The sequence below is a fragment of the Notechis scutatus genome, chromosome 4 (genome assembly GCF_049901735.1).
Source record: "Notechis scutatus isolate UNSWTSFEM ecotype Mainland chromosome 4, rNotScu1.2, whole genome shotgun sequence".
In the NCBI taxonomy this organism is placed as follows: Eukaryota; Metazoa; Chordata; class Lepidosauria; order Squamata; family Elapidae; genus Notechis; species Notechis scutatus.
In genome coordinates, this window is record NC_142012.1 from 116,017,915 (window position 1) to 116,040,681 (window position 22,767).

General features: G+C 34.5%; 2 protein-coding genes across 4 annotated transcripts in view; one reads left to right on the forward strand and one right to left on the reverse strand.

The window, feature by feature from the left end:
• Positions 1 to 35: 35 nt before the first annotated feature.
• On the forward strand, positions 36 to 17,576 carry DCLRE1A (DNA cross-link repair 1A). Its single transcript, XM_026670392.2, has 10 exons — positions 36 to 311; positions 2,310 to 3,085; positions 3,870 to 5,414; positions 6,315 to 6,448; positions 6,921 to 7,039; positions 7,151 to 7,294; positions 8,146 to 8,291; positions 9,250 to 9,404; positions 16,401 to 16,542; positions 17,187 to 17,576. The coding sequence occupies exons 2-10, from the start codon at positions 2,626 to 2,628 to the stop codon at positions 17,351 to 17,353; spliced, it is 3,012 nt and encodes a 1,003-aa protein (XP_026526177.2). The 5' UTR covers positions 36 to 311; positions 2,310 to 2,625; the 3' UTR covers positions 17,354 to 17,576.
• A 2-nt stretch (positions 17,577 to 17,578) lies between these two features.
• The window catches only part of PLEKHS1 (pleckstrin homology domain containing S1), a 30,957-nt gene continuing 25,768 nt past the window's right edge, over positions 17,579 to 22,767 (reverse strand). For 2 of the 3 annotated variants that reach the window (XM_087964522.1, XM_087964524.1), the window contains one exon: positions 17,579 to 20,449. The gene's annotated coding sequence lies outside the window, so the exon portion shown is untranslated. Of the gene's footprint in view, positions 20,453 to 22,767 lie in introns of all 3 variants that reach the window. The other variant, XM_087964523.1, reaches the window with a different exon arrangement.

Here is a 22,767-nt window from a genome sequence, read left to right on the forward strand (position 1 = left end):
CGGATACCCGGCCGGTATTTTTGTTTCCTTTTCACAGATTCGCCAGAAACAAATCTGAGTTTGCAGGCCAAACAAGTGTAGGAGTGGTTTTCTGGCCCCGAAAGATATTAAAATAGTATTTTTAAAAAAAAATTAAGGAAAAGCAGGGAGGTTAGTTGTTATGAAAGTGCGGAACTCATCGCAATGATACAGGAGGACGAAGGGAAGAGCCGCCAACAAGGGATGAAATCAGTGGCGGCGACTGGAGCTCTCGAAGGCGTGAGGGATTTGGAATGGAGCTGCTGCTTCCTAAGGGGAAGAAACCTGCTGAGGTAACGTGCGCAATTATCCCCCTCTCTTGGATGGAGAAGCCATTCATTTCGATGCGGATATTGTCCAAAGGTCAAGATCATAGTTAACAGAATTACAGAGTTGGAAAGGAGCTTGGAGGTATTATAGTCCAAGCCACTGCTCAGGCAGGAAACTCTATATACCATTTCAGACAAATGGTTGTCCAATCTCTTAAAAACTTCCAGTGTTGGAGCATTCACAACTTCTGGAGGCAAATTATCCCACTGATTAATAGTTCTCACTGTCAGGAAATAGTTCCTTAGTTCTAGGTTGCTTCTCTCCTTGATTAGTTTCTGCCCATTGCTGCTTCTTGTCCTACATTCAGGTGGTTTGCAGAATATCCAAGGATTACCGAAATGTAACACCTAATAATCCTTGAAGCTAAAATTCTGCCCACATATACTGGGGTTAAAACTAAACAGAATGAACTATGGGAACACACCATAGAGCTAAATGTTTTGCTGAATGCAATGTGATTTAATTTCAAGTAAGATTTGCATGCAACTCTGAGGGAGAAACTTGGAATACAGCCACCTTAGCTCTAAGATGGCTGCCAAGGACATGTCCTCACTCAAGAACCTAGATCAAAGAGATTGAGTAGGAAAATAGTGTTTGCTAGTGCAAAAATATAACTTTCTCCCATATTAAACTTCTGATTAGCATGGATGCAGAGCTGGAGACGGGTCAGCACTGCAGGAATTTAGCTGCTCTACTGCAGGACTAACCACTCTGCATCCAGCCACAGGAATTGTTATTTCTGTGGCCATTTCTTTTGGTTGCTGGAGAGCAGAGAGACTTATTGGGCAGTTAACTGATTCTTTTCTCAACTCATTGAAGGTGTACAGGTAGCCCTTGACTTTCAACAGTTCATTTAGTGGCCATTCAAAGTTACAACGGCATTGGGAGGAAAGTGAATTATGTGATCAAAATTCAGATGTTTGGCAACTGACTCATATAACGGTTGCAGTGTCCCGGAGTCATGTGATCCCCTTTTGCGACCTTCTGACAAGCAAAGTCAATGGGGAACCATTCACTTAACAACCATGGTACTAATTTAAGAACTGCAGTGATTCACTTAAGTGTGGTGGGGAAAGTTGTAAAATGGGACAAAACTCACTTAGCAACATAAATTTTGGGCTCAATTGTGGTCGTAAGTTGAGGACTAGCTATACCACAAATTTGTTTCCCACTGGTAACGTCTGTCATCTTCCACAATGATGACTGGAGGACTGCAAGTGCAGGGATTGCTATGGTGAGCAAAGGCATGCTATTCACACTTGAAGAATTAGAGAAAGAGGCAGGCAGTGGAAAAGGGAAATGTTTCACCTGTTTCTTGCATCTTACTTCCCCAGCACAACAGAGGAAATTGTCCCTTGCAACAGCTTGTGCGGCCTTATTTTCAAGGCAAGACAAGGCAGAACCATTGGGATAGCAGCTGTTTTCTACTTTCTTTCTGTCTTGAAGGGAGGGAAGAGCCCTTGGTGTTCTCCCCAGCATAAGGAAGTTTTTCAAAACAAAAATATTGTAGATCAGGAGTGTCAAACCCATGTTATCACAGCAGCATCACGTGACATATCGGGACTTTTTTCCCCTTCATTAAACCGGCCAGGGCCAGCACATGACACATCTGGCCCACTGGCCACAAGTTTGACACCCCTGCTGTGAATGGTATTACATTTATGTCAGGCTTATATTGAAAGAACATGGGGAGAAAGCAGAAAGAGGGAAAATACTATTTTGCTTTTCTGAGACCAACTCTTAAACCTAAAGTGTGCTTGGAGATATTATCTATTGTAAAATGTTATAAAATGAAGTAACAATGCAGGGTTTATTGAAAGGTATTTGAAATTTAGCTACTGTTTTTCAGTTCAGATGATCAATAGGAGACATGATTCTTTGTGTTTTTAGAATATTTAGAATAATTTCTAAATGAAGAATTGTTACAGGAATTTTGTTTTATTTTATTATTTGTATTTCAGGATCACACAGGAAGAAAAGAAGTCTGTGGAACAGTTCTAAGATTTTCTAGTCAAATTTCTCAAAAATAAGAGGGTTAAAAACTGGCCTCATTGTTAGAATTGTAGATTCTAATCTAAGTGCACCTTAATATTTGAAATGTCAATTATTGCACTTGAACGTTAAACTATATATTTGTAACATTTATATGAGTGGGATAGCATGATGTATAATACGGCAATTGATACTTATTATTTTATAAGTATAGTAAAATAATGTAACTGAATTCGATGAAGTATTTTTTCCTAAAGAAGATATTTCCTTCATTGATGGATTGTGATGGGTGAAGATGGCTTTTTGGAGGAAGACATTTGGGAATATAAATCTATCAGGAAGCAAAAGCCTACAAGCCAACATTCAGAAGTAATTGCTACTGAAGAACAAAAAGTAAAGTTTGAAAATGGTAAATCACAAAGAAATGACAACAGAAATGGTGGGAAAGCACCCAAAGGAAAAGGTGTCCCTAAGAAGACAAAGCAAAGGCCAAGACAAAGACGTAGTCAGACCCCCGTAAAGCCAAGAGTTTGCAGTGGTGATCCTATTGAATCATCACAGGAAGATCTGTCAACAACTTCGGCGAAAGAAACAAAAATCTGCAAGAGGCAAAACTCTGCAAAAGCTAGACCAGTTTTTGAGGGGTACTGTCCAAGTTGTCAAATGCCATTCTCTTTATTGTTGATCCAGACACCTCAGTGGCATGTTACCGAATGTTTGGATGTCTCAGGGACTGCTGAAAAAGGTACAGTTTTAATGGGAAGCAAGGGCCCTTCTACTTTGTTTTTGAAAACAGGCTATGTTCCTTTAAGAAGTGCAAACAATATAATCTCGCCACGCAACTCAGTATCTGAAAAACATTGACTAGATTTTGATTAATCAGAGGCCAGAGCTAAGAAAATGGCAACCATATATTGAAACAAATCTTGGTAGTCTTTAAATTAATTCTTTAAAAAGCTAGATTTTTGAAATTGTATTAGGAAACTATAGTTTTAAGGCATGAATTAAAAAGCATGTACTAAATTTTAAAGAACAAAATCCTGTACAAGAGATCTGGTGAGTAAAGAAAGTCTGTGATGCATTTTTTTTACAGAGAGTAGCTTACCAAATTAAAAACAATTGCAGATAATTCAGTAAAATAAAACAATTCTGTTCCAACCACCATTATTTGAATTTGAAAATTGTCATTAAAAAATCCCCCATAGCCTATTGAAGTTTATTAGAAAAGACTGGTTAACCATTATGTATTTAGTTAAGTAATTCAGAAAAAGTAGACATTTATACCTGCACTGAACTCTTTTTGCTACAAATCATGTTATGTTTCCATCAGGCATTGTATTAGAAGGTTTGCATTCTCATAGATAAATTCAATTTGAAGAAATAAAGATACAATATGAAAAGTTGTCTGTATTAGCCATGTTTTTTAAAGCATAACTTTCAGGATTGTAATATTTGTTCAGTAAATCTTGTTTTTCATTTGTGCTATATTCAAAAACATTTTGCTAATACTTTTTTCCTTCTTTTATTAGAATGTCCTGATGGCATTTTGTGCTCTTCAGTCATTCCTTCTCATTACAAACGCTACAGCCATTTCCAACTTGCAACAAGTAGAGCACAGGATTTTATCTTTGCACCCTCATTATTTAGTGCAGAAAATTATTTCATTAGACCTGGTGCTGCTGAACATAATGAATTCAGTTGTAGAGTATTACAGGATGTGAAGGTCTCTCAGAGTATGGAAAAATCAAAACAGTCTCTTTTATTACCACAACAGAGTTCAATGACTATGAATTCCATCAATGTAATCAACATCATGGCTTCATCTTTGGGAAATATTAAAAAAACTGAACATACAATACAGCATATAGATGAACCAAAGCTGTCTGAATGCCTTAATCTTTTTTCTGAAGAAACTCAAACAGAGAAGCTAAACAGTCAACTTTGCTCTTTTCAACAGAATACCTCTCTCTTAGATGCTGATTTGAATGACAGTGACATTTCTTATTCCCCACTTTATACTGATAAAAATGCTGTAGAATCAGATGAGGCAGATAAGGAACAATTGCAGAAAAAGATAGAGATAACATGTAAAAAAAATCTATTTGATACCAGAAATTTGGAAAGTCAAAGTAGAATTGTTGAAAGTTTATCTAATAGATCCCAGCAGACACAACTTCAACATAAGAGTGTTAAAATGTTGCAAGATGGAAAAACAATCAATGAATCCTCTAAAATTTTACCAGCAAGTGTGAATGAATCTAAGTCTCTCCCACAAAAGGACATGCATAATAGCATTGACAGTTCAACAAGTTTTCTTGATCAGATGAAATGTCCCACAGGAGATTTCAATTCAAGAAAAACTAAGGATAAGTTTGACTGGCTTAAAGTGAACTCTTCTAATTTTGATGCAGATGACTATGGGCAGGGCAATTCTAGTGATAGTTATTGGTTCTCTGAAGATTCTGCTGTTAAGGATCATATGCTTTCTTCAAAATCTAAAAAAGAGCCTCTGCAATCATTCTGGCTAAGTCAAAGTGAAGGAGTAGAAAAGTTCAATAACTTAGATGTTAAAGTTAAGACTACTATTAACACATGTGGAAATAGAGCACTTAAGAACAATTCGTGTTTGGTGGAAAAAAAAGAGGAAGGATCTTGTAAGAGTATTGCAATGCCTATTTTACCCAGTACAGTATCTAAAACACAGCCGCATCCTACTACAAACACTAAGGTCCAAATCAGTCCTCCCAAACACCTAAAACAAATGGACATTGGTGTTTTCTTTGGGTTGCAACCAAAAGTAAAAAGTAAGACTCCCCCCAAAAAAAATCTTTTTGAAGAAAGAGTGATTGTGAATCCATCAGCTGCAAATGGAAACAAGCTCCTATCTCGAAAGAGAAAGGCTGAAGGATCAGTAGGAGAGACTGATACAGTCACAAAAAGTTCAAGCATTAAATATGACACCAAATCAGATAGTATTTCTGGTGGTCAGAAAAGACAGAAAAAAAGATACAGAGAATCATATCCTGGTGAAGATGGAATAAAAAAGCAGTGTCCCTTTTATAAAAAGATACCAGGTAGTGCTTTATTTATTTTGTAAGAAAACAATTTAGGATTGTTGGGGGGGGGGGGTCCCTTTGCATCATTAGTTTCTCCTAAGAATGTGAAAATAACTTTTGCTATATATGTAAAATATTTTTTTACTCAAAGCCCTGCAGGTGTTCTGTGTTTAGCTGTCCATGAAATGATCCTGTAGAAAATTATTGAGAAGTAAATTATATTGCATTCAGTAGTAAAATATGATCATTTGTTAATGGCAGGAATAGCCAGTTTAAATCTTACTTGTAAAGAAATATGTAACTCAGGAATAGAAAGGAAAAGTTATTATATTATTTGGCTGACAGATCTAAAATTACAGAAAAAAATTTAAGGCTGTAGAGAGATAAAGTTATTTAAGTTGTTCTAGCGTCAATGCAATGTGCTAAGGCTGCAGTCTTGTACATACTTGAGGGTGAGTTCCACTAAATTCAATGAGGATTGCTTCTGAGTTAACATTTCTAAGATTGTAGTGTAAGTTCTTTGATATGTTATTTGTTTCTACTGATTATAGCTATTTTTCCTGTATTTTTGGCTCTTCAGATATTTATAATTAAAATTTCCAGAATTCCCACTAAGTATATTAAGTAATCCTCTTTTTTTCACTTAAACTTAAGGAAACAAACATGGTTAGTAGTACTGTTCTGAGTGTAAATTCAAGAAAGAATCGTCAGGTAAAGTTTTAACATTTATTCTGGCATAAACTTTTATGATTAGCATGGGAACGTGAATGTTGATGCATTGGCACATAGTTCACAAAAGCTTATGCCCTAATGAGTCTTGACAGACTGTGGAGGATTCTATAATTCTAAATGTACTAATCAGCTTTGGCAGTTACACTGTGTAAGAAATGACTGTGTTATTTTATTAATTTGTTTTAGGCACAGGTTTTGTAGTAGATGCATTCCAGTATGGAGAGATTGAAGGCTGCAGTGCTTATTTCCTTACCCACTTTCATTCTGATCATTATGGTGGCCTAACTAAAAAGTTTACATTTCCAATATACTGCAATAAGGTATGTATGGCTACTTCAGACTCATTTGGAAAGTACAAAACATGTAAGATATATCTTGTCTGTGCATATGATATTAATAATCCTATGGAATTTTGGAACTAATTTTAAGACATATCAATCAACAAATTGTGGGTTGCACGAGTGCCTTACATTTGTGTCATTGTAAAGTTATTGCTGCCATTGCTAAATTATTATACTTTTTTCTCCATTGGACTAGTATTGTGCCCTTCAGGATTTGTAAGGTATAATGATGAAGTAGAGATTCCAAGTATGGAAAATACAGTATTGTCTGGCTTCAGTCAATATAAACTGCCATGAAATGTAAATCATATATTCAACCGCAACTCTTTCCTCCTTTTTTCTTCCCTCATTTGTTTCATTTACCATCTTGCCTAATTAATACCTTGTAATTAGGTCCAAATGAAATTGGTGCAACAGGTGTAAGTAGCTGCAAAACATTTTTGTATTTTAGATAACTGGAAACTTGGTAAAGAATAAACTCGGAGTGCAAGAGCAATATGTCCATATCCTGCCAATGGATAGAGAATGTATAATAGATAACATCAAAGTAGTGTTGGTTGATGCTAATCAGTAAGTATTTTTTTAAAAGTATATGATTAATTTATGTCAATTTTGTTTTGGGTTTGAATTCAAAATGCCATTTCTTCTTCTCTTTCTCTCTTCTACTCATTCTTCTTGCAGTTGTCCTGGTGCTGCAATGATTCTTTTTTGTCTTCCAAATGGGACTGTAATATTGCATACAGGTGACTTTAGGGCAAATCCTTCCATGGAGCGCTGTCCTTTCCTGAATAAATTGAGAGTTCATACTGTTTACTTGGACACAACGTAAGTTTTTGATTAAATATTTATAATATTGAAATATGGTGAGAACACTTTGTAAACTACAAAAATGTGCCAGGGTAGAATCATGGAGTTGGAAGGATCCAAGTTATCTAGACCAATCTCCTGCTTGCTTCTAGGTTATATCTAACATACAACTGTCTCCCTCTGTAACAACTTCATGTAGCAGACTGTTCTGCTAGACAGAGCATTCTTCATGTCTAGCCTGAACGTCTGTTCTTGTACTTTTAACACTTTGGCACTGGACATTTCTACTGTGGGACAATAGAATACAAGTATCTATGCCATCTATTTCTTATGCACAGAACAATTGTGTCCTACTAATTGAGGCAACAGCATATTTTTGTCAACAGATGTGGCAAAAAAAATAAATTGAACAAATGATTGATTGATTGATTTAAAAGTTGTGCGCAAAGCAGTTTACTATACTTGTTCCATTAATTATTTATTCTTTTGCGGAAAAAATGAATGTACTTGTACTAGCCTTTTTTTATCACAAAAATATGCAAACTAAAAATATAAGAAAGGACTTTTAATTCAAATTATTCCCAGAAGTATGATTGTTGTCTTCTACATGTTTGTATATTGGCAGTGGAGCTATAACTTATGTGTACTAATTGTTCTCTATACTAGAAACCTCTACCTTGACTTATAGTAATCCCTTTGAGTTTGACACTTTTCACTTTTGAGTTTAATACTTTTCACCATATTGTATATTGATACATATTTGTGATGCTGTTTATCTGTTCCTATAAATAGAAGGCTAAAGATATTACTTTGTTTTTTTCCCCATCAAAGCTGAATTTTCTAATATGTCTTTTATTACTCTTTCTTAGGTATTGTAGTCCTGAATATACTTTTCCTTCCCAGCAAGAAGTGATTCAATTTGCTGTCAATACTGCATTTGAACAAGTGACTTTAAACCCACGAACTTTAGTTGTTTGTGGAACATATTCTGTTGGAAAAGAAAAAGTCTTTCTAGGTAAGGAAAGGACTCTTCTATAAGAACTACAGAGATACCATATCGTAAATATTTGAGCTGAACCTTCTATTCAGCACAACCTAATTATCTGTTTCTACTCATAATGTTACTTTCACAAAAATATCACAGCTCTAAAATAGTTAAAATCATACCCTTTTGGACTTCTTGGCAAACAGTTCAGAGGCAAAGCAGTGTATGTCATGAACAATTGAAGATGCCCCATTTTAGTAATGCTATAGTTTACGAATGGTTTGGAGATATTAATAGCCTTGTAAATGTAAGTGACTTTTTCAACTTCTAACTCAGCTTTTTGGTATGTGGGTAACTTTCCAAATGCAATGTAATTTATTTGAATGCTAAATTGGAAAGTGTTGAAACACGCATGTCGGCCTTCCTAACACTGATTATCTGGAATGAAATGAATATTTTACCCACTTTTGGAACTCTTCATAGTCTATCCTATTACTATTTTTAAGCTGGGAAGCAGATACAAATTTTTATAGTTAAACAAAAAAAAGAACAAATTAGTGATTTGAACGCTTTTTTAAAAAGATGTTAATGAAAAATTTGGTTTCTTCTTTAAAGATAACAGAAATGGTATAAGCTATCTGAACCTTTCACTTATATTTGAGCTATTTTTTTTCTTAAAAATCTGAAGGTGAATTCTGAAATCTCAATATAAAAAAAACGCTGATTTTGTTTGATAGTTTCTTTATTGCCATTTTAAAACAATTGGATGAATTGGCATGCAGCAAGAGTAGGTTTTACTAGTTTAGTCAAATTTCCTGGGAATCCTCTCTATTCCTATTGGATTAGAATATTTTTATGAGTAATCCACAGAAGATGTGTTCAAAACAAACATATAGGCAAATACTACCTTTAGGGAATTATCAGTGAAATACAAAAGTAAGCTTATATTATTTTTCCTATTTCCATTTTCATGATGTCACTTCTGCAGCTATTGCTGAAGTTCTGGGCTCAAAAGTAAGCATGTCTCAAGAGAAATACAAAATACTTCAATGCTTAGAATCGGCAACAATAAATTCCCTCATCACTTTGAACTGGAATAATTCTTTCCTACATCTTCTGCCCATGATGCAGATAAATTTTAAGGTAAGATTTAAAGCTGAATCTCAGAGTAAGAAAAGTCTCAGTCTTCTACCTTAAGATACTATAATTACAGTAAATAAGATCCAGTTGCAAATTAATAGCTGAAAGTACAATTTACATGATCTATGTAATGTAAAGCTTTATGGTGCAAGCAGGATGGCATTTATCCAGACTTTGAGTCAATGTAATGATTTCTTTTGTTAGACATGCTGTTATATGTTCATTTTGATTTTTTTGCTTCCAAGGAATTTCATATCTTCCAGAAGTCAAGTTGTGAATTTATTTAAAGCAGGGGTGTCAAACTTGTGGCCTGCGGCCTGGATACATCACGTGCTGGCCAAGCCCATGCTTAGTTTAGTGACGGGGGAAAAAAGTCATGATACATCACATGACAACACCGTGATGACGCAAGTTTGACCCCCTTGATTTAAAGCAATTTTTTCACGAGATAGATATAAAATATACCATTAATAACTTTCAGAAACCTGGTGGTTGCAAGATGCCAGCTGATGAACTCTGAACTGATTATGTCAGTTTATTATTACGTTATATATTTTTTTATCTTTCCCAAATCTGTTACAATAGAAAATAATGTTTTGCTGTAACTACAATGGCAGATACAAATTTACTTTATTGTCATAAGCCTTGCAGCAGCCCAAAATGGAAATGGTTAAAGCAAAAGAAAGGCTCACAGTTACTTGTTCTGTATTGCAACAACATGTTAGATGCAAAACTGAATTTGGGAAAGAAGAAAAAAATTAATTATTATGCTTTACTGCTTAACTTTTGTCATGGTTTAGGAAGTTGTGCAGAATTTCTTAAATTTATCATATAAATCTAAAGCAAACCAAGACACTCTTCCGAAACAGTATATCTCTCAAATACTTGCAACTTGATATCTTTTGGTATCCTTTTGCCCAGTGATTGAGAAAGATCCTGTTGCCTTTTAAAACAAATATCAATGGAATCCATGACCTCTGGATTGTTAGAGTTGAACTTCAATTCTCATAATCCCTAACCAGATGGCCTTTGGACATGATGATTGGGAATTTTGAGACTTAAAAGTTAAATATATTTAAAGAGCACCAGAGTGAGAAAGCTTCTATAGACAAACAACATTGATGCCATTACCATACTGTACTGAAGTCATTAAGAAAATGTAGTTAAGAATATACCATTTTTAAAAAGAACTAAGGTTGGTCTCTACTGAAGCTACTTTCAGAGAGTAAACATAAAGTAAAAGATGGGTTAAGTTAAAAGGCCATCTTTGTGTTTTTAAGATTCTTAAAAATAAGTTTCATTTGTATCAAACATTTTGTTGTCTAAAACATTTTGATAGTTAGTATGCATTGATCCTTGCCTTTCTCACTTTGGTATTTTCCTGATAGATAGACAGAATAGATAGAATTCTGTGTACATAAAAGAAGAGATACATTCATCAAGAGTCAAGAATCATAAGGTACAACACTTAATAATAGTCATAGGGCACAATAAGCAATCAAATCATATTAGGAAACTGAATATAAATCGTAAGGATACAAGTGGCAAAGTTACAGTCATACAGTCACAAGTGGGAGGGGATGGGTGATGAGTGATTAAAAGATTAATAGTAATAGTAGTGCAGACTTTGTAAATAGTTGGAAAGTGTTGAGGGAATTATTTGTTTAGCAGAGTGATGGCGTTCGAGAAAAAACTGTCCTTGTGGCTAGTTGTTCTGGGGTGCAGTGCTCTATAGTGTCATTTTAAGGGTAGGAGTTGAAACAGTTTATGTCCGGGATGTGAGGGGTCTGTAAATATTTTCACAGCGCTCTTTTTGACTCGTGCAGTGTACTTTTCGATTGAAGGCAGATTGGTAGTAATTGTTTTTTCTGCAGTCCTAATTATTCTCTGAAGTCTGTGTCTGCCTTGTTGGTTTGCAGAACCAAATCAGACAGTTATAAAGGTGCAGATGATACACTCAATAATTCCTCTGTAGAACTGTATCAGCAGCTTCTTGGGCAGATTGAGATTTCTGAGTTGGTGCAGAAAGAACATTCTTCGTTGTGCTTTTTTTAATGATGTTTTTGATGTTAGGTGTCCATTTTAAGTGTTGTGATATGATAGAATCAGAAATTTGAAGTGTCTACTGTTGATACTGTGTTGTCTGGTATTTTAAGAGGTGGTGGTATGGGAGGGTTTATCCTAAATTCTACCCCCATTTCTATGGTTTTGAGTATGTTCAGTTCCAGATTGTTCCGGTTACACCACAAGGCAAGTTGTACAACCTCCCCTCTGTATGCGGATTCGTCGTTGTTTCAAATGAGACCAATCACTGTTGTATCATCTGCAAACTTCAGTATTTTAACAGATGGATCATTTGAGATGCAGTCATTGGTATGTAGTGAGAAGAGAAGTGGAGAAAGCACACAGCCTTGGGGGCCCCCTGTGCTAATTGTACAGGTATCAGATGTGATTCTGCCTAGCTTTACCTGCTTCTTCCTGTCTGTTAGGAAGCTTATGATCCACTTATAAGTGTGTTCAGGTACCGCTAGCTGGTTTAGTTTAGTTAGAAGAATGTTTGGAATGATGGTATTGAATGTTAAACTGAAGTCTACAAAGAGGACCCTTGTGTAGGTATTCAAGGTGTTGTAGGTTGTAGTGCAGAGCCATAATCTGTCGATTTATTTGCTTGGTATACAAACTGCGTGGGATCTAACAGCAAATCCGTGATGGTTTTCAGGTGGAACAGCACTAGCCTTTCAAAGGTTTTCATAACTACAGATGTTAGAGAAACTGGTCTGTAGTCATTCAGTTCCCTGATGGAGGGCTTCTTTGGCACTGGGATGATAGTAGAGCATTTGAAGCAAGAAGGAATATAGCACATGTCTAGTGATTTATTGAAGATTCAGGTGAAGATAGAGACCAATTGGTCAGCACAGACTTTTAAGCAAGAAGTAGTTATCTTGTCTGGCCCTGGTGCTTTTCCTGGCTTTTTCCTATTAAATACATCTTGCAATTCTTTTTTTGTGATCACCAGAGGTTGTGAACCCAATGGTTGGGATCAGTTGTAGGACGCTTGGCTGTTTTTGGTATGTTTGAGATGGGGGTTGTGGAGATAAGTGGCTGTAGTTTCCTTTCAAACCTACAGTAAAACACATTCAGGTCATATGCTAGTTGTTGATTTCCTTCTGCCTGGGAAGGAGGTTTGCTGTAGCCAGTGATGTTTTTAAGAGTTTTCCACATGTTTGCTGGTTCATTTGTTGAGAACTGATTCCTTAACTTTTCATAGTAGCTTCTTTCTGCTGCTCTGATCTCTCGTTAATACGTTTCTGGCCTGATTGTATAGCATTCTGTCACCTTTTCTGTAGGCTTCCTCTTTGGAACGACGTAGCTGCTTAAGTTTAGCTGTGAAACAAGGTTTATTGTTACTATATATTCACAGGTTCCTTGTTGGTACACATAGGTCTTTGCAGAAGCTGATATATGATGTATCTGTGAGCTCATCTTCAAAAGGTATTTTGAAAAACATTCCAATCAGTGCAATCAAGGCAACCTTCAGCTTTGCCTCATCAGTCCAAGTCCTCATTGATTTAATTGTTGGTTTCATGGTTTTAAGTCTTTGTCTATAGGCAGGTACAAGGTGAATCATGCACTGATCAGAGTGTCCCACAGCTACTCATGGCAATTTAAAATTCCCGCTCTTTTAGCTCATCTCCTTTTTCAGCGCTGCTGCTTCTTTCCTTTGTTTGTTGCAATCCATAGCACCGGGGAATTAGTTAGAATCTTCTTCGTGTTTGCAAAGACAGGGGGGGGGGTGGGGTGGGGGTGAGGAATCAGAAAGCTGCTCCTTAAAGAAACATTGCCCAATTCGTAGCAGATGGTCTCCTGGGTATAAAATCCATAGTGAATTGCAGACAATAATAAAGAATAAAGAAACCGTTAGAGAGCATTTCACCAAGGCAGCCGTTGTCAGAGCCATCTTGGAATCTTGATGACTTGGTCCCAGAATTCTCAGCCAGCCTGTGAATTATAGTCCACCATATCTGGAATATATCCGATTGGCTGAAATTGGAATTAAATGACAACAGTTTAGGGAAAAGGAAAATGTGGTAGTTCAGGAACAGAACACTTTGGAGAACTCTAGAATGTTCTGCTCTCTGTCTGAATCATGAAGAAGAGGGAGGCTAAAAAAGTATGGAATGTAGCAGAAGGAGAACAGAATGTTTTGGAATTCTCCAAAATGCTACTAAATCACCATATTTTGCACACTCCCATAAAAGTTCTTTAAGGTTTCAGAGGTCTTTATGAATACTATCTGGAGATGCCAAAGTTTAAGTTGTGTCTGTTTTACACACAGAACATTTATTTCACTGTACAATAATCAAAGAACACACAGTACATTGAGATATATTGAAAATGACATTCTGATTCTAATTATTCATGGCAATATACTCCAAAATTCTCCAATTATTTGGAATAATATTTTTCCAAAATTTCTTTGGGAATATTTTGAGTTTAATGTGCTTCAGATTACTTTGAATAGTCCTGTATTTATTAACTCTGTTTTTTTGAGGGTGTGGGAGGAATCCATATATTTTCTATATACCTTATATACAGGTAGACTTAAGACCACAACTGAGCCCCAAATTTTTATTGCTAAGCAAGATAGTTAAGTGAATTTTGCTCCATTTTATGACTATTCTTGCCATAGTTGATAAATGAATCACTATAGCTAAGTTAGTATCGCGGTTCTTAAGTGAATCTGGCTTTTCCATTGACTTTGCTTGTCAGAAGGTTACAAAAGATGAACCTGGGATACCGCATCCATCATAAACATATACCAGTTACCAAGCATCCAAATTTTCATCATGTGACCATGGGATGCTGCAATGATCCTAAGTGTGAAAAATGATCATAAGTCACTTTTTAATGCTATTTTAACTTCAAATGGTCACTAAACGAATGGTTATAAATCAACAACTCCCTGTACTTTTGTTCATTTCTGTAGTTCTCATGGAACGAAGAATTTTAGTCAATTAAAATTGTTCCAAATAAGTATATGTCACAGAAGTATTTTTAGGATTGAATCCTTATGGACTAATTTTACGTATGTTTATTCTGAAGTCACAGTAGTCATGCTAATTTAAGTGGTAAAATAAAAAACATTGCTATTTGAACAGTTTAATCACAAACAGCTTGTTCTTTATCTTTAAGTTAAAGTGTATGGATAAACTGTAATAAAACTACAGGAAGTTCTCTACTTATGATCACAATTGTACTGGAATCTCAGACATTGAACAAAGTATTAAGCAAGACATTGTGTGACTGCTTTGGATCACCCCAGTTGCGGTTGTTAAGTAGGAGATAAAGAGTGTGGGGTGCCTTGGGGAGAGAAGACTCCAGAAGGCTCTGTTAAGGAATGACAGTCTTCCCTGCTAAAATTCAAGCCGGATTTTCAGCCTCTGAGTGAAGAAAAAAATTATGAGACTATTATGACTTCAAACACTTATTAAATGAGTTGAGGACTACCTGTAAACATCCCAGTTAAATAGTATATATAGATAGTCCTTGACTTACAATTACAATTTAGAATAAAATTTCTGTTCCTAAGTGAGAAATCTGTTAAGTGAATTTTGCTTCATTTCATGACTTTTCTTGCCACATTTGTTAAGTGAATCACTGCAATTGTTAAATTAGTAAAGGTTGTTAAGTTAATCTGGCTTCCTCATTGACTTTGCTTGCCAGAAAGTCACAAAAGAGGATCACATGACTCTAGGACACTTCAACCATCATAAATATGAACCATTGTCAAGTAAATCACATGACCATAGAGATTCTGCAATAGTCATAAGTTGTTCTGACCCAAGAACCAAGAAACAGAGTCCTTATTCCAAAAAAAACCCTCTTTATTTAGTTACTATGAAGTCATGCCATTTAGTTACAGAAAAGTCCCAGCAATAACCTTTCTAAAGGTTAAGTGCAAGAACAGACCTTATCAGTCCTTGGATAATTGCCAGGCTCAGAGCTTCCAGTCGCAAAGCTGTAAATTAATTCCTGGCAAGGAGTCTCTGAGGCACAAACCACGATAAACAAATCTTCATAATAATAAGCAAACTAATTGTCTCCTACAACTACCACTCCCCTTTTGCTTCTATTTATTCCCCAGGGAGAGACCATTCAGGGTCATTCCTTCCGAGTTGGCCTCTGTTCCTTAATTGTTCTCCTTTCCTGACAGCTCTGGGCATATGCGCATCTGGAACAGGCTCCAACTGTTCTTCTTCCTCTGATTATGAAGGCAGCTGGGAAATATTGGACGGCCCTGGCCCTATCTCTGTTTCCGACACACCACATCAATCAGAACCTTCCCCAGACTTCAAGACTAGCCCAAGTTCCTCCCCAACCTCCTCACTGTCCTAGTCTGCTGCCAGCTCTGTATAAGTGTGAAAAATTGTCCTAAGTAACTTTTTTCAGTGCCATTGTAACTTCGAATGATCACTTACACTCTTGTAAGTTGAGAACTACTTGTATATTGCTTTGTATTTGCTTAAGAAATGTTTCAAATAGAAGTGAAGTCTGTCTCAGTACTAAATAGCATGATGTAGTTACCTTTTTGTTCTTTTTCAAGGATATTGCTGTTTTAATAGTATTTACTGGTCAATTTGTGTCACTGTGGATTTTTTTTTCATTACTGCATATTTTTGCAACTTGTTTCACTATTTTCAAACTGTCTAATAATTGAACTAATAATAGAAAGTCCTGAATTAATATTCTGACACTTTATCATGCATTTTCTCTAATGGTAATTCAGATTATGTAGATGAAACTTTGACCATTATTTGGCATTTATGTTCACAACAGGGATACTGAAAATTTATAAAACTATAATAACCTTTTCTTGTAAATATTTTTATTCCTGCATATTAACAAAATCTACAACATATGTTGCCATTATTATCTAATAATCTGTTACCTAAAAGCTATTTGTTTTCAAATGAAATAAATTTGTTTTTTTGTTTGTAGAATTTGCAGAATCATTTGAATAAGTTCTCTGAGAAATTTGATCATATTTTGGCTTTTAAGCCCACTGGGTGGACATATTCAGATGGATGTTATTCTTTGAGTGATATCAAACCTCAGACAAGAAGAAATATCACTATATATGGTAATACAATTTCAAATTATTCATATGCTTAATTATCTTGTCAGTTTTCTATTACAGATTGGAACCAAATAACCCATGAGCTAGCCAAGAAGTTAAAGGGATACAGAATAAATGTATGTGACCTTTAAAAGACAACTTATATTAGTCAGGCATTGTAAAATGTTTAGAGGGCGCTTACATTTTGGGAAGGATGAGCCCTTTTCCCTTCCCAGCTATAGGCTTGGATTCAGACTTTTCTAACAGGATTATCTGTAACCAGAATATCTCTTTGCATTGATCAGAAACAGAACCATGTTATTTCTAATACACATTTTGATAGTGAAGTAGATAGGGAAATGTTTTGCTTGTTTCATATTAAATAACCAATAACTTTTCTTGAGGAAGCAGTATTTATTTCATGGTTTCACTATTTTCTTATTTTCAGTCATCCTCTTTCAGCATTTGATAGGAACAAGAAGTTATTAAACAAAAAAATAAAAATAAATATGAAGCAGATTAATGAATTTTCCCCAGAATTTAGCTGGACATTCAGTATGTAAATTTAGTTAAAAAATCTGTTTCAAGTTTTGTAAAGCACATTATGCCAAATTTATGCCATTTATGCTCATATTGACCATTTGTTTTTGTTGTTGTTTTATTTGCAGGGATTCCTTACAGTGAGCACAGCAGCTTTCTTGAAATGAAACGATTTATTCAGTGGCTGAAACCTCAGAAAATTATTCCCACTGTAAATGTAGGTAATTGGAAAGTTAGACATGAAATGGAAAAGTATTTCAAGGACTGGAAGATGGAAGTTGCAGAATGGAATTAGGAAAGTAGGATCTTTATTACAATTCAGATCAATTTTTCTGCATTGTTCTTTTGACTCTGACCTACATGGAAACAATGTAGATGTATAGAAACAAACATCTGCTGCACTTGCAGAATTTACAGCATTCAGAAGAAATAAAAAATGAAATCAAGTAATATAAACTTATTGTTTTTACATTTTTATTTATTGTACTTAAAATAAATAAACAATCTGAAAGAGTCTAGATAAGTGTTGCAATGTTTTAATAATTTGCAAACCAAGCACTGATAATTTCAAGATGCTATATTTCCTTTGGTCTCATATGTCTCCAGTTGAAATACTGGTATAATTTTTTTATTTGTGTGTTGATCTAAGTTTTGCCAGCTTGCATCAATGGTTGTATCCTCCACATAATTATTAGTAACTTATTGTTTAATCCCTAAGGTTAATGGCCATCAACCTGTCTCTATGCATGCCAACACCAACTTTCATGTTTTAATCAGTTTTAGTTCTTTCTGGAGTAGGAAAATCTATTCACAGTAGAGTATTAAATATGGATTTATACATCATACATTTAAATAAATGTGCACAACATTTTATTTTAAACCCCTTTCATAGGTTCTAATGATTGATCAGACAAAATGCACTGTAGATGATCTTTCTTATGAATCATTCTATTTTTTCATTATTTTTAGCATGATGAAGATAGAAAGACATCATATTTGCTTTTGCATTCATAAACGAAGCAACCAGAATTCAGTTAATGCCTACAAAGGAGAGAGGGAGGGAGGGACGGACAGGGAGGCATCTATCTTTTGGATCTGTTTTCAAGTTTGTTGAAATTTAGTAAAGGTTCTGCAAGTCAGAGATTAATTCTCTCTCTAACTCCAAGACTAATAATAATTTATATGCTGCTGAAATCCCCAAAAATGTGGGTTGGTTTCAGATTGTTAAAAACTATTAAAATAAGAAACAATACAAAAAACGTAAAAGCATAAAAAAAGGAAAAATGATGATAGAGGCAACAAACCCAGATGGGAACAAGAAAACGAAGAAATGGGTCTCAATGCATTCTTGTCAAAGAATTGGGTGAATTGCCGTATCTTCAAGACCCTACATGGAATCATGAGTAATCTTCCAGAGATTTCCATTCTGTCTACCCTAAAAGGTAGCTGCAATTAATTTCCCAGAATTAATCAAAGATCTGATTAGAACATTAGAATTAGCTAGAAACATTTCATAACTAGCAAAATTTGGATCTTCTTTCTTCATATTCACTTCTCTTGGATATCTGTGTTGATAGGCAGGATCATATTTCAGGTCATGTTCTGTCTATTTAGTTCAGTTTTCTTTTTAATTTGGGTACATCTTCAGGAAAGAAATTGTTCTTATGATAAAATCAGAGTAACATGACTTAGAATGGGAAAAATTGATTAAAAACGGAAATTGTAAGTTTGATTACTCAACAGAATTGTCAAAATTATGGAAAATTATATTATTACTGAGATAATTCTACTTTTTCCGTCACCATAACTACAGTTTCTCAAAGTTAGTATCTTGTAGATTAGAAAAATGAGCAAAGATAGAATTAAACATTCACATGAATGTGATTATAAAATGCATGTTTACAAAAGTATTTAAATATTGGAAAATAGAAACAACATATTGTATTATGTATTGTATTATATTGTATTATGAATAGAACACATATACTGTGAGATATAAAAACTAAATCATATTTAGTCATCTGTACTCTTATGTCAAAAGGTGAGTCTCAGTATTTTTTTTAAAAAAGGAAATAAGTTTTTCCTCTCTTTTTTCCAGAATCTTTTTTTTGTAGGTAAAAAATACAGAATTGAAAAATACAACTTGATGCACTACTAAAGTTTTCCTTTTAAATATATAATTTGGATTTTAGCACAAAGGCAGCTGTTTTAACTGAATCAAGAGACTACATACCAAACTCTTATTTATTCACTAGGACTTTTTTTAACTAGGCTTGGAAGAATTTAATTGGCAGAATGACATGATTCTTATGTAACTTGAGTTTTAGCTGTTAGCTACTTCACTGAAAGCTCAAAAATAGAAATATTTGAAATCTTTCTCCGGATTTTTTTTCTTTGAAGCTCAAATTTTTAATTATAGATATGGTTCAAAATACACATTATAAATGTGTAAATGCCTGTTTTTAAAGGAGTGAGACTACAGTGCTACTTTTGATTTAATGAACAGATAAGACCACCTGTCAGTCTGGTACCTTTCAGGTGTGCTTGACATTTCTAGTGGCATATGTTGACTAAAAATGAATGTTCAACATATCTAGCAGATGTCAGATTATGGACAATTACCAAGATAATGGGACAAATATTCTTATATTCTTGGTTAAATTTGTTAGGTGAATATTTTCTGGAAACCTTTATAAAACATTCTTATAAATCTCAGCATTTTGGAAATAAAATGCTCTTGCCTGAAAGTGGCTATAAAAGTTATTCTTTCAATAAAAGAGTATAATAAGATGACTAAGTCATACCTTAAGATTTTTTAATATCTGCACTGAACCTTTGATAAATGGATTTGCAATTAGTCATCTTTAACCATATAATAATTAATCATTTATAAAAATACACAGAAGGAATTATACAATTTTCTATAGTACTTTGAACAAACTGTTGGATTTTCTATTTACAATCAATTATTTAATCTTGGTTAAATTCTGACAGAAGCAATCTATTTACAGACCATTACAGGCTAGATAATATGGGTTAACTTTTTATATAAAAATTTATATCAAAATAGTTTATAATATTTTCCTATGGCATGAAGACAATATTGCAATGCAATATGGGAACATCCTGAAGAGGATTTATTTATTTAGCATATGGCACTTGTTAGCCAGGGATCACCAAGGGATGCCTTTATGAAAGGATTTTTTGGGGGCGGTGTTATTTTTATTTCCGTGGGACACCTGAATGCGGAAAGGCAATTGGGAGAGGCTTCTTTCTTGTCCCTACGCGGTTTATTCACTGATGGAACCTCAACTTGGGACCATGCGCTGCCAAGCTGCCGACATCCACGATGCACAGGCTCAGCGTCTTACCATGTGAGTCACCACGGCCCCTGCTGAAGAAATAAGCATTTACAGTTTCTACTCATCCAAATCATTAATAAACATAATAACTGAACACTGACTTTATGGAATCCCACTTCTTAGATTAGGTCATGCAGTACATACTGTTGCAATTTGCAATTTGTGTTTATTCGTGTTAGAAGATGTCGCTTAAACTGAAAGCAAGAAAAATTGTGATTATGTGAAAACATACTTCTAATGAATTCTATTACAGGCAGTAATAAATAAAATAATATCATTAACTATTGTTAGTAACTGTTCCAGCTACTAATGCTAACTAGAAATATAGAAAATGTAGCATACTTGTCCATCAGAAGATCACTTTTTAAAAACAATATCCCTTGTGGGCAGTTTATAAGGGTTCCTGAAAATGACTTCGTGGTTGAAAAGCTGAAATAATTGTATTGAAAAATGACTTATGATTCAGCAAATGCACCTGAAAAACCTTTTCTATTTTACATGCTTTGATCTTTTGTTTTTTTTTTATACACTGTCAGCTTTTTATCAAGTCTATGATGACTACCTAGACATGAACAAATATTTTCCACTCTTGTGAACATCTTTATTCCTTTTACATGAGTGGCAGTATCACTGTGTTGATAAAGCAGCTCTAAAATAAGTACTTATGTAAAACAAAATACAGGGAAATATTATGCCTCTCTTTGCTTCCAGCACATTACTTACAGAATCCCACAAATCTCTCAGCAGAAAGGATTGTTTGGCTTCCCAGCTCGCAAAAGATAGCAAAGAAAGTGAATTTTGAATTATCACTTTCCAGAAATGATATTAAAAGTTAATTTAGATGTAAAATCAATTTTCTTTTTAAATTTTATTTTAATCATTTGATGAACAAATTGGATTTTTAAAAAATGTGATGAATAAGAAGAGGGATTTTTTTGTATTAGATATAATTATGGAATGTTTCGCTTGTAAAAGAGGAATAAATAGTGTCTTGATTTACATTGTAAACATACAGGAAGGACAGCTGCTTTCTAGTTCATTGCTGGTTTCTTGATTTAACCCCTTAACACTGAGATTAAAAGGGGGACATTAGCAGGAGCAATTCTGGAGGACAGTTGTAGCAGCTATGCATCCATAGAAATGACAGAATGAAACTATTTTTTATTCTGTTCTTAATGAAACAATTGAAACAATTATCACACTGATAGAGTATTAGATATGAAGCAGAGATAACATAAAAGATATTTTGGAGAATGAAAGCAGCTGGTAAAAGGCGAATAGGGCAGAAGGAAGTCATGATCCAATGTGTGTTTATAATTAAATCTGCAATTCTTCATATTTGTAAGTAAGAGATTTGAAAAAGATGACTGGTGCAACCAATGACTGGTGCAACCGTTAAATAAAAATGAGGGTTAATTAGGAAGATGTCAGGATGGAATATTTGCCAAGCGACAGAACAAAACAATTTATGTTATTCACATTCCTAATTAGCAGATGTTAATAATATCTCATCTTCCACTAAACTGCACTTCACTTAGGATTCTTCCAGATTCAGACAACTTTTATCTAAACAGTTGAAACAAACCCATGTGCAGGAATATAAATTTACACAGAGAAAGCCACACACCCACACACAGAGAATAGGTTCAAACAATGATAGCTATATAGATCAGAAGCAGCATGCCACTAAAGTTTAGCTGCTATGAAATTACAGAGTTATTGCCCTCCTATTCCCAGGGTGTCAATATAACCACTCTTTGAACAAGATGATGCACATTGGGTATCACATTCGCTGCCCTCCCCCCAGGTTTAGTGAAGGGAAAGTTACAATATATCACATGACAACATGACGCCTTGAATTTAACACCCCTCATGTTCATGGTTCATTTTGACACTGTAACTTTTAGGGTGTATAATCAGAAGAAATAAGGTAAAAAAGATGAATCCTTCCTATATATTTATAATCAAATAAAGGGTTATGGGAAGCTACATTCATGAGATTGGAGCATTTTCCCAAACTTGTTTCTGGTTTTACTTTTTTCAGTTTCCTGCAAATCTTCATGCAGTTAACTTCTTGTTACCATGCTGTTGGGAAATTTATGTAATAATTTAACAGGGTTGTATTAATTTTTTTAAAATCATTTAAAATAATGTCACTGAAAACAATGATCTGAAAAGGGAAATTAACTTAAAGGAAAGAATTGGCAGATCGGTAAATTGAACAGTTGTCACTGAGCTCATCTTTATTATTGATTGATTGATTGATTTGATTTGATTTGATTTGTCAATCGCTTACAAGATAATAGCTAGAGGTATAAACATGAGTAAGAATACAGGAAATAGATAT

Coding starts and splice junctions, on each gene's coding strand:
- DCLRE1A (XM_026670392.2), top strand. CDS start 2,626: ATGGGTGAAGATGGCTTTTTGGAGGAAGACATTTGGGAATATAAATCT. Junction 6,449..6,920: donor TTCCAATATACTGCAATAAG/GTATGTATGGCT, acceptor TTTGTATTTTAG/ATAACTGGAAACTTGGTAAA. Junction 7,040..7,150: donor GTGTTGGTTGATGCTAATCA/GTAAGTATTTTT, acceptor TTCTTCTTGCAG/TTGTCCTGGTGCTGCAATGA.